Source organism: Typopeltis vanoorti, chromosome 15 (assembly GCF_054136105.1).
Source record: "Typopeltis vanoorti isolate ZY-2024b chromosome 15, IOZ_Tvanoo_1.0, whole genome shotgun sequence".
NCBI lineage: Eukaryota > Metazoa > Arthropoda > Arachnida > Uropygi > Thelyphonidae > Typopeltis > Typopeltis vanoorti.
The window spans coordinates 94,371,700-94,388,371 of NC_143563.1; the positions used below are offsets into that span (position 1 = coordinate 94,371,700).

Consider the following 16,672-nt stretch of genomic DNA (forward strand, 5'->3'; position numbering starts at 1 on the left):
GAGAGAACAGCTGTTCACCCTCATAGTCTTTCTTAGGCCATTGAAACTGCAGTTTCTTGTCAAGTGTGGGATACGATGTGAAAGATCGTGTGGAAGGAAGGGGGATGGGAGGGATCGCTTATAGCCGCCTTATTTTCTAATTAATGCCCTTCGGTTTTCAATATGTTGAAGTACTGTTTTTTTTTTTTTTTTTCCCCCAGTTTATTGGCTACTTATTGACTGTTAAATGTGCGAAATTTGGTGTTTCGAACTCTCCCATCTCCAAAATATTAGCATACGTAATATGTGGTTGTAAAGGAGAATTAATAAATCGATAGAATGAGCATCGAACTGTGAACACTATTCGCCTTCTATTTTATCACGAATGGTGGGTTGGCATAATTTGTTATACTACCACAAAAATTCAATGCTTTCTTGTTAATCTATATATTTATAGAAGGACACTTCTGTTGTTGTTTTTTTATTTTCTGTTTAGATGCTCTATACAATAATTGACTCTTTGAAATAACTAATTTTGTTTATTTATTTTGTTTTCTAGGTGGCGACGATGTACAGCAGCTTTGTGAGGCAGGAGAGGAGGAGTTTCTGGAAATTATGGCCTTAGTAGGAATGGCTAGCAAGCCTCTACATGTCCGCCGACTACAAAAAGCTCTTCAAGAATGGGTTAGCAATCCTGGTAAGAACACTTTCCGTCTTTAATGCAAAATCATTTCTTTTTATCAGACATTTGCATATTCGCTTTTATGTCATGGGCAAAATTACTTCTGTAGTTGAGTTTTCTTTCATTGGCCTTAATTTTGTCATTTCGTTTTAAATGTTTCTGTGACAAAAATCTGAAATAAAAAGTTTATAAATAAATACGACTAAGATTATTTTTATGTCAATTATTAAAATTTTAAATTAGTGGACATTAAAATTAAATGTTCACTGACTGAGAGAAACTAAAGTAGACACAAATTGATACCAAAATACGAATCGCTTTTCGTTCTTCTCTACCTGAAAATTTCCTTGGCATTATGTTATTACTCATGATGACGCCACATCAGTTCGTGGTAAGAAATTTTTATCTTTCCATCCTTCAAAAATAAATAAAATGCAAGTGAAAGAATTCGTGAAATACTGGCTTTGCTTCTCTAGTCCTCAAGAAAAACAACAGTGACCATCGAGTCGTTCAACTTCAACGATTAAACGGGTTGTTTTAAACATGTAATATTATGCGTGTTAAAAGAAAAAAAAAAAAAACACTAAGGAAAAATTTTAATAAAAACGTTCGCGGTAAGCTATTTTCACACAACATCGACTGCAGATAGATGGGACTGTTTCTTGTTGTTGTTATGTCAGGAAGAAAAACCTGTTTTACAGGATGTCAGTCATCTTCTCCCAAAAGCTGTCAGATGAAATAAATGAGATATGATTTATTCGACTTATCGGATGCACTTTTCCTTTAAAACTATTTCACCAGGATGTTTGAAAATGTTCATTTGTACCCTCACGCCCTTCATCGAGAAAAACAAACCATTGTATTCTTAATCTGTAAAATCCAATTCATTATGTGCTTAGTCTTTCACAGAGAAGAGGCGCTTATTATTAAAAGGCTATTGCCATATGAGGATAGAAAAGTGTAGCCCCAAGGTTGTGCTACTGAGTATAGTAATCCAATTTTGACACTTTTCGAATAATGAAATTGCCCTTAGGTTTCCTCTTGAATAAAGATATTCACTGCTTATCAGGACATACTCAGTGGTAATAGTGAAGCACTTAGTCTTGATATTTGACGTACTTAGCAGAAAACTGTGCAACACAGACCGAATTAACTCAGAAATTGCAATCTGTTTATCAGTTACTTCGTGGAAAAATAAGGCATAAATATTTATCGGTAAGAAATTAGAAATAATTATTTAATATTTATCTTTTTTTTATGTATAATATATCCAAAATGTTTTCTTTCAAAAATTATTTCGCCAGGTTTTTGCACTTTCTTTTCTGGGCTGCTGAAAAGAATTTCTATTTGCAGCATAATTCAGTGATGTAATGCATTTTACTCAAAATGACTAATTTATTTATTAGATTAGAAATGATGTTGAATAACGCCGACTTGAGTTTAATTTTTCAAGTTGTTCAAATATGCAACTGTATTTTCAATATAGTATTAGAACAATTTTTTCAATCCAGCGCATTCCATTGTGTACTGAATTTCAAAAAATACTATTTAAATCTTAACAGATGAAAAAGTTTCTGCCGTCGTCGAGACAGTATTGATGAACAGCAAGATGATGCGAATGAAAGGATGTACTAGCCTATTCCAATCGACAAAATTTATCCACCAATCTGAAATGCATTTTTTTTAACGCAGGCGCAATGATCTCGTTTTATGAATGTCATTGATTACTCTGTTTCGTAAACCGCAATAAATTGTTTAATATGTATTGATATTGAGCAAAACATCGTTATAACTCGTTTGACTGTCTCGGGATCTCTGTTGTTCTCTTGATGAATTGTAATAGAACTTGAGATGAATTTTCTTTCCTACCCGTTTGCAGGCTTTCTTCCTTATAGACTGATTGAGACTAAGATAAACCGGTCATCACACGTGGTAGTAGTTTGCTCATGGAGGCCGCACTCACCATTTCTGTTATGACATTTGGGTTTTAAAGAGTTCACATTGATTTGATAATTACAATCCGTTTAATATTCGCAACATTATACGCATTTGTTTGTAGTCATTGATGAATCAGTAAATAATAATAATAATAACGTATATTCACATATATTTATTTACATTAATTCATCATCATTCATCTTCCCAAGTATCGAAGTTGTTTTTTAAATACAGTTTTTAAATTAATATAAAAATTTAATTGAATATAGTTTTAAGATACATTATATATATATATATACTAAACTCAACACTTGGCAAGATAATAAGCAGTTGTTAATGTGAATGAGTATGCGTCTGTCCTAATTAAAATATTTTGATGATCTTAATAATAACTTATGCATTTTAAATTATTTACTATATCTGTAAATGGCCGAAGTCCAATCAGAAATAGTACCAGTGAGCACCAAAATCTTCAGCACGGCACGTACGAGAGTGGGAACAATAGTCAGTGTTGTTCCGCTTTCGAATCTTAGTGGACTTTGTGGACTTTGTTCCCGCTTACCTATCTTAGTGGACTGAAATAGGTAATGAGAGAAACTATGTGCTAGAAAGCAAACTCGATTGTTTTTTTTTCAAGCTTCCAGTAAGCAAGTTGTGCTCTCAGACATGCTGATGATGAAAATCTTAAATTACGTAACAGCCACGATGCTAAGAACCTTCGAAAAGGCATTTCACCTGAAGGTGAGTTAGCTGATCCCGGTTGTGTTTTTCCTCCAAAGACGTTTTCCATTCAATTATCAGACATAATATACTAGCCTGGTAGCCTTAATTGCTTCGACTACAATCCCAATCAACCAGTCACTTAACCTAATGCTTCTATGCTGACAGTATGTTTCTGTTTACTGAAGTGAAACCAGTAGCATAGAAAACCTGCTGATGGAGACGAAAGAGAAGCTAAAAGATAATGTTATTATCTCTTTACTTATGGTTAATTTTATAGAAAAAATGAAACAGCGCAGTATCCACATAACCTGAATCAAACTTGCAGCAGTTGCTCATTTTTAATTAATTTATTTTTTGCTGGTTTGGGCATCCATTTACAAATTTATGCTTGCCTTTTGCATCAGTATGTAACATAAAAATAAGTCTCCCTTTTCTCTCTCTCTGTGTTTTTATTCTCAGTATGCCATCCTTGCTTTATAAGTGCCTTATTTTCTCCGCCATTGGATACAGAATGCGGATTATTTCCATAACATTTCTTCTATACTGGAATATGCATAAGGGAAAAAATGCACCAACTAATCTTTCGTAAAATAAAAGAAATAATGAACGTGGCCTCTTCTAGGGATTGCTGGAAAGTGCTGCAGTCTTATTGGTGGCTGTTAAAGTGGGGAGGCGGGTCAATATGCCGTTGATTGATTCGTCTTCCAAGGACTCGTTTCCTCATGAGCTAAGAATTGTCGGATGAATGGAAAAAAACAGCTCATTTTTTATGTCTAAAGAGAATAAATGTTAGCAAGCTGTTGTTAGACTGCATATGAATCTAAGTTATAAAGAAACTTGGATTTATTTACAAATTCAACTTAAAAGCACTCCAACTTGGAATTTTTCTATGACATCCTTGCATTTAATTACTAATAGGCATGCATTAATGATAAAAGATTTTTTTAAAAGTATTTTATGTATATGAAATTTCGGTAAAATGTTTTAAATGCAGTTTAAATTTTTGCAGTTTTTTTTTTCTTTCATCCGAATTACTTGCTAAATCTGTTTACTTTGATATTTGGATCGGTCACCCACATGATTTACTTAGATTTTGTTCAGTTATACTTAGAATGCTTATTTATATGCATGTTTCGTATTATTTTGGTTACCTACTGTTATATCAACATGAATTCTCTATTAATATATAATATTGTACAATTACTATTCATTCAAAGTAATAATAATGATAATCATGAATCTTTTAATTCACGGTACTAGCAATGTAAATCTTTAAAATATAGTTTTCTCTTCCTTAAAATAATATATATATACGATGTTTCAGAATCACAATGTAATTAAGAATAGTACTGAGTAGTAAAATGCTAATTATTATTCTGCAGTAAATAGTGGTTTAAAGAGTAATCTATGTACGCAAAATGATTTTCGCCCGAATATGTTTTTTTTTAAAAAAAAAAGTGAAAGAAGGAAACAATTTTACTACACTGTGAAAATTTTAATCATCATTAAGTTAAAATAATTCTTTAAAAATCAAAATATTAATCGTTTGAATAAAAACTTTCAAGCTATAAAAGCTACGACCTTATATAAAGCGATCAAAAATAGATGCGTAGTTGTACTTGGAACCCAAGTATCGTTCGCGCTTGCCAATATCAAATGAAGGGCATTACTCTACGAATGTTACTATTAGCTTTTTTTTTTTATGTGCATTGTTTAATCATGCTTTGGTGAAGAAGGGGAAAAAAAGCTTAAATAGTGTTTTTCCCCCAGTTCTTTTGCAGTTGAACTCCCCCCCCCCTAATTTACTCAATTTTTCCATGAAGCCTGCAGAACATAGTTTGAGAATGGCTACATCATACCAACAAATCACCGACAGTTCAATTAACTACTCTGAAAACTCATCACATTTTTCGTTTTTTTTTTTTTTTTAGGATTACTTAATCTTAAATATATGCGAATATCCTAATATATGCGATCTTTGCTTCATGATTGATCTTTGTTTTTCGACATTTGAACGATTGACATTTCAGGCCATCCAAATTTTGCAAAAAATAAAAAATGAAAACTCTAGAAAATTAATTTAAATGTTAGGGCTAATGATCCTGTATTAACCTATTTGCCAATCGATAGTGCCATCAATTCTCTGCAAATGGATAGCGCGGCTGTGACCTGTCATAGTCTTAAGTGCCTAAATAATAATTTTTATTTTGGAACTTACACCATTCCCATCTCAACTCTTTAATTATGTTCTACTCTTCTTGCATAGAAGAAAAAGAAGCTATTTTTTTTAATCTTCTTGGAAAGTGTTATAATTTTATAAAATGTTAATAATACAATCTTTAAAATTCACTGTTTGGTTGGTGATTTATTTTGTCTAATGTTTATAATATTTTATTTGAAATATAACTTATAATAAACATTGTGGCTAGAATATAACTAAAACTATGTTAATAGGAAGCTCCCTATTATGATATGATATGCCACTCGGCATGCCTCACATAAAATATTTGATGTAAAGTTATATTTTTTGTCTCTAGATAAGATTTTCAAATTATGTATATAAAATGAATAAAAATATTTGAAGAAATATAATGTAGATTTGGATCTCTACAAATTTGAAAACAAATAATCAAATTGTCAGTTTGTTTGGAAAGTGTATCGGTTTTTTGTGAAATTATAATCAAAACTGTAATTTTCTATCTTATTTTAAAAGTACGGGGTTTAAAATTACAGGTCTTTTCTGCAATGCAAAGACAATTTTTACCTGCGTTTACTGCAAATATTTGACTGCTTTCGGCTCCGCCAGCGACAAAAATTCCCCTATCGGCGATTTTTGGTACTAAATCTTTTTTTCGCGGAATTCATCTCCCCATACCTTCGAAAGTCTCGATATAAAATGTGGTCATTCCGTGTATTAGTTTTAGCTACAGATACCTCCAAAGAGGGAAAGTTAATTTATGGCCACCCTGTAGTAAAATACATTGCATCATTTTATTAATAACTAAATAATAATTTCATTTGTCTTTTAGATAAAAAGCAATTCCTTTTTTTTTTTCTATTTTCGCTAATATAGGTATGTTCCAGGCTCCATTGGTACCGTCTATTCCACCAAACCATCCCAATCATCATGCCTTTCCCATGAATCCCATGAATGCCCTAACTAGACCGGGTCCAGTGAGTTTGCCCCAGCTACCGCCACCCCCATCTCTACCTATGAGGCCAAGTCCTCCTGTTCCTATGCTGACCAACAATAGTCACTCCTCTCCTTCCCCTGGAAATAAAGATGTGCCATCACCGTCACAAATGATGCATCATCATCATCCGCAACAACATCAACATCAGCAACATCCAACTTCTCTACAGCATCAACATCAACAGCCGCCGCCACCACCACCGCCGCCACCGCCTCCACAACAACAGTCACAGCAACAACAACAGCCACAACCCCCTTCACAACAGCAGCAACAGCAGCAGCAACAACAGCAACAACAACAACAGTCACTTCAAAATCATCATCATCAGTTACCCCCACAGCCATTACCCCAGGTAAGTAGTCTGAATTTAATTCAGTTTGTTGTACCATTTTAATTCAAGGTATTGAACATTGTCATTTTGCTACTTATATATTTTTAGAATAAGAGTAGTCAGATATCGAGGTTCAAAATGAAATGTTTCTATAATGATCATATAATAACGATATATAGACTATGGTGTGGTAGGGTGCTCATCTTTGGACTTAACCACCTAGCATAGCAAAAAAATTCGAATCGGAAATTTCTATTCAATTTTGTATTTTTTCCAACGCAGATGGTGGCTAGTTAAAACACAAGTGGAATATTTAATGCCTTTGGGATATTCAAATATATTTTTCTTTTTTGAAACATAAAGATCTATACAAATATATATTTTATTTAATAGGCACAAGCACGAACTAATAATTCGCTTTGCATGCAAGGATGTGGCATATATCCTTTTTTGATTCCAGATTTCTATAATAAATCATTTTCTTAACTAAACGACGTTAGTGTGAGAACTTAAAAATCTTAATTCGTTTTCGTGCATTTTCAATGTTATTTTAACGATTTAAATTTCTCCGTTTCGTTACAATTAAAATAAAAAATAGTAGATATTCTTCTACTATGCTATCTCTGGAAGTCATAGTTAGGGAAATATCTACTTTTCTTTGTTTCATCTAGTGTAGTAAAAATATACTCACAAATATAGTGTTTGACCCATTTTATATTTACCGTAAGTGAAAATTTTATTTAAAATTTGGATGGCCATCCAGTAAATAATTAAACATGCGGTTTACTCTCTTTCGCCATAGCTTATACATCATCCAACTGTGCATTGAAAAGGTTATTACTTGTTAGGCGATTGCAAGCATTAAGAATATTAATACCGTATTTACATGTTATAAAATCATCTAGTTATGTCTACTACTATATTTTATTATGCAAAGATACCCTTACCTCAACCTGGATGGAAAGAGACCTTGTCAAAATTTCTGTTTGAGTGTAAATTAGCATCTGCTGCTGTTACGTAACAACAGGATTTTGACAGGAGTCCTAATATATTCATTCATTTTTTTTTTCAGTATATTTCCAGTTTGATAATATTCATAGCCATTATCAGCTTGGTTCTTTATAAAAATCACATGAAATAGGTAGGATTGGTTAGGTAAAATATTTATTTTCGAGTTAATTCTTTGAAAAAGTAGAGTTGACTTCAATAACTCATAGAAATGTAAAATGACTAAAATGGTGTACAAAGAATATTTCAAATAAAGCATTTTTTATGAAAACATAAAATTTAATATATTCTACAGATAATTTTATTTTTACAGAAAATAAATGATTCTTAAATTACTATTACTTGAAACAGTATTTTTTTTTTTTTTCAAATTCTCCGAAATATCATTTAAGGTGATGTTTATTGTAAACAAATCAAGAGCTACACAGTTCTAACAAAAATTAGGAGTCGTTCCAACACCTGCTGGTCTGGGATCTGCACAGTCTGTTGTATAGCAAGTTATATAGTCTGACGCACAGTGCACCAGACTATATAACTTGCTATACAACAGACTGCGTTAGTGTATGAACCATAGGAAAAAAAAGCCCGATATCAATATCCTCTATTAGAGGTTAGTACCAGTTAAGCTAGTGCGCTGTTAAAGAAAACAGATTATTGGAATGTCATTGCAGATACCCTCTAGGACTTAAAGTGGATGTCTGCTATTAAGACCATGTAACGAGAATTCCTGAAAAATGAGTTCATCATAAATTCCAGTTAGACTATAATCTTTGCCTCTCAGAAATCAGAGGCCAGTCCTTGAAAATCTCACCGAAGACATTGATATGGGATAGAAGGAACTGATATCTAGAACAGTATGGGACCTCCAGACGTTTGTGTTCTGAAATTAAGTATCCATCTGAAATCGCAGAATTCCCTTTCAGTGCATGTGATGAAAAATTGGAAGTGGGAAAACATACCGTTATTGTCTGACATTACAGGTTCTCTGTTTTGAAAAGATGTTAAAGAAATAGTATGGCGATTGATTGACGTGAATCTATAGGCCTACATGGTTTTAGTGAATCACTATACTATCGTTGCTGTTTTCGTTTCCTTGGCTTGTCTTATATTACGTTTGTAATCGAAAGGTATAGTTATATGCCATTAACAAATTAAAAAAAAAAAAAAGGAATAGCAGACATGTCTTGCCAATGTAGTCCATATCGATAATGGTAGGGTGATGGTTTGGGGAATGCTGTTGAGAGAAAGAACCACTTCTCTCATCGTATTGAAGCACGAGTAAATATATGCTATATTTACCGTAGCCATCATATTGACTTTTGCATCCCACTTAGGTTTACTTTATTCCCTCAGAGTAATGGATTTTGCAGTACTTGAATGCTGCGGCTCATGTAAATGGTCACAAATTGCTAACAATGTTCATGTTCATTTGTAAATTCGATGGACAGGTGCGACAGCTGTAATTTTACCGATTAGCAGCCAATCTGATATTGATCTCTTTTGTATTGTGTGTGTGTGTGTATATATATATATATATATATATATATATATATATATAGATCTGTTACCAAACTGTCATCTTGTGTTAGTTTCACAGGAAATTTTTTTTAGGAATTGAAGGACAATTTTTTTTTTGCTTTGATTGAAAATATGCTAATATATATACATAGTGGTGAATCTGACTAATAGGTTAGAAAGCTAGTTTCATTGATTTTCATTTCCTCCAGTTGCTTAATAAATTTGATCAGACAGGGAGCATTGTTCATATAATGCATAATATTGATGCAGAATGCAAAAATTATAGGAGGACAATAATAAAAAAAATAGGAATAACAGAAATAAGAAAAATTGAAACGAAGAAAACAATTTGAGTGGGGATTCAAAGGCTTTGAGTTCAGGGGAAATGAAAAGCACAAAACTTTGTAGTAGGTATTACTCAGAAGGTATCTTCAAAATAGAGAAAGCAAAAAGAATAAATGCTTAATGACAGTAAAACGGGATGAAGAATTCTTGTATGTGATAAAAGAGAGAAGGGGGAAAGTGCATTGAACTATTTCCGATATCTAGTACCTAAGAAAAAGCAGAATGGAAAATTTAATTGGATTCGATTATCCATCGAACGTTATTTTCAATAATTAATAAGGTTATGTGTCACGAACGCAACATAAAAAGTGAGCATTGAAATGATCCGAACGATCATAAAATGTATGTTTCATTATAGTCTTCTAAAATATGCATTCATTATTGCACCAATTGAATCAAGTCATTTCAGCCTTTACATGCTGTAGTTTATTTGTTGTCATATAACATACAAGTCAATATCGGTTCTATTGTTTTGTAGATTTACATAAAAATTTAGGTAATAGGTAGCCCTATAAACAGAACGAATTAGTAGATGCTTAAGCATTAAAAATGGACATTAATAATTTGCTAAAGTAAAATTAAGAATATCAAAAATGGGGAAATGAGTCAAGAGAAACCTCCGATTTCTGGTACCGATTACAACGCAAGTGCTTAATGTGATTGGAATACGGAGAGAATAAATGCCGGGGGAGGGGGGTAAATTAGAAGTAAAAGGAAGTTTTCGAATTTAAGGAGAAATTGAATGAAAAAAATTACTGTAGATATATACGTTATTACAACTGTAATAACGGTATATTCTTCACTACACCGTTCAATATTGCCGAAAGACTAAACAAAGCAACAGCTACAAAGAGCTCTTTTAATATTTAATTGTTCGTCTAAAGATAGTATCACGAATAGCGTTTATATATAACGAAGCATTTTTTTTTCTTCAAGAAGAAGAAAGATGATTATTTTCATGCCATTAGGATATGTAAATATTCCGACATAAATTTTACAAACTAAAATTGAGTGTATACGCTTTTTATTCATCTTTTATAACAGATTACTGATCTTTTACGTCAAAGATTTGGTTGGTGAATGACTGAACTATAATCCACTGTTAATATAAAATCTTGTTGTGGACGGGTAAACCTTATTTATATACCGCCCGCTTGACTCTGTCACTTTGTACAATAACAGCTGTTTCCTTGATCCTTAATCTTTAATATGGGATATCTTAGTCATGTGCAAACAGTTCCGTTTTCTTAAGCCAACATACTTGGTATTCTGAACAAAAGGGTAAGGAACTGAGGGGTAAACATTGTTCTTCGATTTGTTTTTACAAAACTCACTTATCTTTTTTCATTGAGGAAATTAAAATACTCTTCTTGTATAATCGCTATTTATCTGAATGTTTGAAGTAGTATCACTGTTGACAAAAGTTTAATAATGAACTCTTTAATTTAATGTTGAAGTTTAAATTGTAAAACTTCGTTCGTGAGAGATCTTGAAACTTAAATTGCATGCTGCCACACTAAATAGTACTTTTTTTTTTCTTCAAAAAAATTGAATGTTATAATTACTGGTTAGGATGGAGAGGTTGAGAGAGATTATTAAATAATATTGCATTCGAAAAGTCTTTGCTGGTGTTAAACTCGCCTACAAGTTTAGTACCGAGACTCTCGGAAAATGCGATGGTCAGTAAAGCAACAATCAGTTTTCCATGGAGAAAATTTTGAATTAACGTATATATATATATATATTTTTTTTTTTTTCTTTTTCTTTTCTAAATAAGCATTGCGACTTTCTTCCTAAACTTTGGGTTAGACAGGCCTTCCATATAGGGTGGCAACGGCATTAACTGCATAAATAATCAAGTTCATATGTATACCGGAACGTGCATGCATTACCACCGTATGTGTTCAAGGTCGGTTTTGAACAGCATTGCTTCATCTTTGCACATGTAAACATAAATTCGATTTATTCCAAAAAATTTAGAGAAAAAAAAACAAAGTAAGAAATGTATGTTAGAGTGCTCACAAAAAGAATATGGAATCTAAACTAGACAGTGTTATGGAGGCTTGACCTCTGTCATATTGCCTACTTTAGAATCATCAGAAAACTGGATGTGCCCCCCCCCCCCCTCAGGATAGGACCTTCCTTAAGAAGGTATTATTACGAAATCGACTACAATTGAAGTTTCATTAAGCTCTTTAATGTCCTTGTTGCTTTTAATATTTGAAGTGGAGAGTTGCAGTTGTCGGTGGTATTCTTTCACTTCCATAATCTGGAAGAATGTAAATCAATAATTAGTTTTGTTTTCAAAGTCGTCTTGAATATTAAATTAACGTTAATATTTTACACATATGAAAATAACGTGTCGTGTTTTTAATTTTAACGGTCATCTACTCTGACCTTAAATATGAAATATTGTTTGATTTCACAGTCTGCCTGCTTGCACTTATTAGTTTAAAACTTATAATCAGACGTAGTCAGATTTCAGTTAGCTGTTAAATAACCAGTAATAATTTTTATGAATGAATAATAGCTTACAGAGAAAGTTTTCTTTAAAGAAAGTAAGATACAGCTCGGACAGTAAAATTTACTTGTTTCATTGTTAATATCAAGAATTTGTTTATAGTTTAATTTGATGGAAAACGAAACATCTACATACAGGTAGGGCTTTATTCATGTAGAACCAAGTGGTTTCCCCTCTTTCTCTTTTCAAAGCATCCCAAATATAAGGTTTGCTTTCATTTCACTGTCTGGTCAGCCTTTATACTGCTTCTGAAAGCATTTTGCCGAATAATTAGTCGCACTATTAAAACAGACTGAAAAGGCTTCACCACGTGTGTAACTAATATTAAACATTTAAAATTACACCTTTAAGTTTGTGCTTTGAAAGGCGAATGTGTGGTGATGTAAATTAAATTGTTTTGTTGTTAGTATATTAAGTGGTTGAAGTCTTTTCACTCTGATTTGATATTGTGCTTTCAGTAGTTGTTTCTCTTTCTTTTTCTTTCTTTTCAGACTGAGCTGGATATAACAGCGGCATAGAAGGATACCTAGAGTACACTTAGTTCCAAAGTTGAGTAGTGCTTCTCTGGACATTTATGATTATATGACAGATAATTTTGTGGTGATCAAGGAGTGAAGACTATGACATGTGCTTTAGGATTGTCCACTGGGGAAAAAATGCAGACTTTTGCAAAATAAAAGCAAAAAAAAAAAAGGTTTTAAACTTCCTGCTTCCACAGTTAATAACAGTTTTAGCTTAAAGCTTCCCAATCCCATATTTGGGAAATCAATACTGGACCAAATTGTGTGAAAAACTGGGTTCTTGTTTAAATTCTCTTATAGCATTTTAAATAGCACTTTATATTCCTAAAGAAAATGTGTCTCTGGCTTCCCTGCTTTACATACGAGTCAAAGTGCGAATCCTCTTGCACTAATGCTAATGTAACAGGCTGGTTCTTAGATGCTTATAACCAACACTGCTGGTCAACTAAATATACATAATTCTTGCAGATTCTCTTCCGTTTGCATGCTGTTGCATATGTGTATATAATAATATAATTCAACAGAAAGGATGTCCAAAGTGTGAAAATAAACAATGAGCTTCCAACAGAAATGACTGAATTCAATAGTCACGAAAAATTGTTGTTCCCAGTATAAATAAATTATTGAGTAATGAAATGTTCAATAATGGCTGTTTCACGTATCTTCATTTACACAGAGAATTATTGAAATTGGTAAATTAAAAGTACTGTACTGCGAGTTTTATAAATCTTATTCATTCATATTAGAAAATAGCTTATTTCGAAGGATATTTTCTACGTAAAATTTTATTAGGCTTAAGTCCAAGTGACAAATGTTTAACAATATTTTAATTTTAAAATCGATGTGCTTGGATTTATTGTTCACTTTGCCCAAATTTTGTTAGAAAATTTTGCATGATATGAAATTAGTGCTGTATTTTTGCTTTCCGCTCTTAGCAGATAAAGTAAATTTACCTCTTACGGCACAACTGAGGTAGATTCCAACGATTTCATTCTCTTTCTCATCTGTAAATCTAGCCATACTCCTGGCCGTGAATAAAAAATTAAACACAAGCTTTAAGGAATCATTAAATTGCTAACCTATTCCAGAATAATTTTTGGCGATTGCAAAGTGATCACGAAGTAGAACAAAGCATTACGATTCTTTTACGATGTGCAAGAACCCATGATCACTCACCTTAGTATCTGTTTACAAGTAGTAAGGTGCTAATTAACATAATTGGACTAAGATGACAGCATTTGTAAAATTTTGATTAACTTATTGAATATTATGTGTACGTTTGTAATATATGTATGTACTCGTTGTGCTAACTTAATTTGTAAATAAAATAAATAATATATATGTTCGAATAAAGAATATGTCTGTGCTGATATGATTTAGGTGCATTTGTGTACTAGGAATGCAAATGAACCATCTTCATTTTTTTTTCACAATAAAAAAGGCTTGCCTTACGAGAAATAGAAAATCTTTCAAACATTTTTGCATTTTGTTTCTTTCTATGACAATATTCATCAGCATAAAAATGCAAACATTTTAATTTACTTCTACGTGTCAATGCATTATTTGTATGCTATTTATCCCAGTCCCACGGGAAAAGGTTGCAAAACTTCAAATTTATCTATCCAGGTGAGGCTTAAACCAAAAATATAGCGCATTGCAGCAACACTCCTGTTTGGGTGAACCCCTTTACTGGGACTAAAGGCTTTGACTGGGAACTCTCAACAACCATACAGCCCACTTCCTGTTCTTCGTTCTGTTTCGCACTACGTACACGTTTTTTTTAACTCTCTCTCTACCCCTTTTTTGCTTATCCTCTCTCTCTCTCTTTTTTTATTCTTAGGAGGTCATTGCCCATGTGCGCCCATACCCAACAAAACCGGTTCAACGACTGCGCGACTTCCCTTTCACCGTTTAAAGGTGAAGTTCAAGGCATGCTTACTTCAGGAAGAATAGCAGCTCCACCATCTTAACAAAAGATATATACGAAAGTCTTTGTTGATATCGCAACAAAGAAAATCCTCTTTAATAGAGGAAGGGGTAAAGGTATGAATAAAGGGTTTTAAAAAAATGTCTAATTTTTTTAACTTATAAGAGGGGTCATTTGAGTTCAAAGAAGCAAAGCCTATATCTAGATAGACTATATTTGCTCTGATAAAATTTTAGTGAAGTTTACCATAATTATTAAATGCATTAATCATAATTATTAAATGCAAAATATATTAATCTTGACTACACATTCTCAGGCACTTTTTTCTTAAGATTATTATATAAATTCATGAGAGTTGAAATTATAACCCTTTATTTATCAGTATGTGGTTTTCAGTGAATCGATTGGTTTATTTGATTTCATTGTAACTTCACTGTAATTACTGTTCGTTTACGTATTTAAAAAAAAAGTTCGTCTCTGGTACTTAATTTGTTATCTGTAACATAAGAGCGATCTCTTTGTTTTAACATCAGCTAGCCTTCCTGATTAAATAATTTTTAATGGATCATTTCGGAGAAGTGAAGTTATCTATGAGCTGAGATTGGAAGTTGAATCTAATTTTTAGTCTAATTTTTCAAGAAATTGATCACATCGTATACACCAAACGTTCACTCGACATTTACACTACAACGCATTTGCCAGAACAGTTCCTTACTGCGCCCTCTTCCGGCAGTATTTTATTACTTATCATTTTCTGTATCTTTATGTGCCACAGCATTATATATATATATAATAGTAATTTTAATGATCTGGTCCTACAGTTTTGCTAAATTTAATCACTCATATCAGGAAAACAAACAGATCTTACTCCAAATTTTAACTATTCATATCATCCATATTTTTTCATTTTTTTAAATTATTATTATTAAATTACATCCATTTCAGACTTATGTCCTATAATCCGAAATGGGCTTACTCTCCAGGTTGTCGGCTGTTGTTGTAGTTTAGTCACCTTTAAACCAAAACTGATTTTAGTGAAATTATTTAATTTCCTCTATTTTTTAACGAATAGTATGGAAACCTTAGGCTTCATAAAGGGAGAGAGAGAGAGAGATCAGAGCTAAATCCCTCCTGTCAAGAATCTGAATACGTGTATTATTTACACACACACGGTGTGTCCCTTCTCCCTCTCCCAAGTAAGCGCCTTTCTTTTAAAGACATAGGCTCGAATCGTGAGGGAGCTGATAAGAACTTTAAAAGTGAGTTAGTTGGTGTTACAACTGGGCCTCATAAGGTTGTGAAGCAAGTGTATGTCTGTTCATCGTGTGTGTTGTCATCCATCGGAAAAAAAAAAAAAAAAGAAATTGACGAGACAAACACGCACGATTTATAGACCGACTTGCACTAGCCCCCATAACCTTACGTTGCTATGAGTCATCTCTCAACTGTCATAATCTTCAGCTATAATAATGTCAAAAATTAAACCAGAACTAATCTCCTCCTCCATCCACATACATAAGAAAAATTTCTGAGTTATAATCCTTATTAAAGTAAGGCTCTCTCTCTCTCTCTCTCTCTCTGTAAAACATGCTAACGATCGCATCCGTTATTCTGCCTTCATAGCTTACAGGTTAGTATTCTAATTATCATAATGTACTTGATTTGGTAGGAAACGATTTTTCCCCCAATATTACTAAGATGAACACCAGTCAAAAATGTGGAGTTAATAATATACATTTGTTTCGGTTATTTATGGATGGAAACTTACTGTGAAATTTCAGAGACATGATGCTTTCTCTGATTATTAGAATTCAAAAAGTTGATAATGCCAAAAAAAGCAAATTAATAAAGAAAAAAAATTGGACTTAAGTGTCATTTTTTAAATTTTTTTAAATGTAAATTCCACCCCATGAAAGGTTTTAACCTGTCGTGTATGTAAGGACTAAATAATCCGAAATCGTGTTAATATAAATGTAAAACATTTA

General features: G+C 32.5%; 1 protein-coding gene across 10 annotated transcripts in view; it reads left to right on the forward strand.

Annotated features, from left to right (window-relative positions):
• The window catches only part of LOC150098991 (NGFI-A-binding protein 1-like), a 685,870-nt gene that overhangs the window by 501,388 nt on the left and 167,810 nt on the right, over positions 1–16,672 (forward strand). For all 10 annotated transcript variants that reach the window (XM_090404614.1, XM_090404621.1, XM_090404619.1 and 7 more), the window contains 2 exons: positions 539–676; positions 6,396–6,868. In XM_090404614.1, coding sequence (XP_090260740.1) covers positions 539–676; positions 6,396–6,868 — 611 coding nt within the window. The remainder of the gene's footprint in view (positions 1–538; positions 677–6,395; positions 6,869–16,672) is intronic.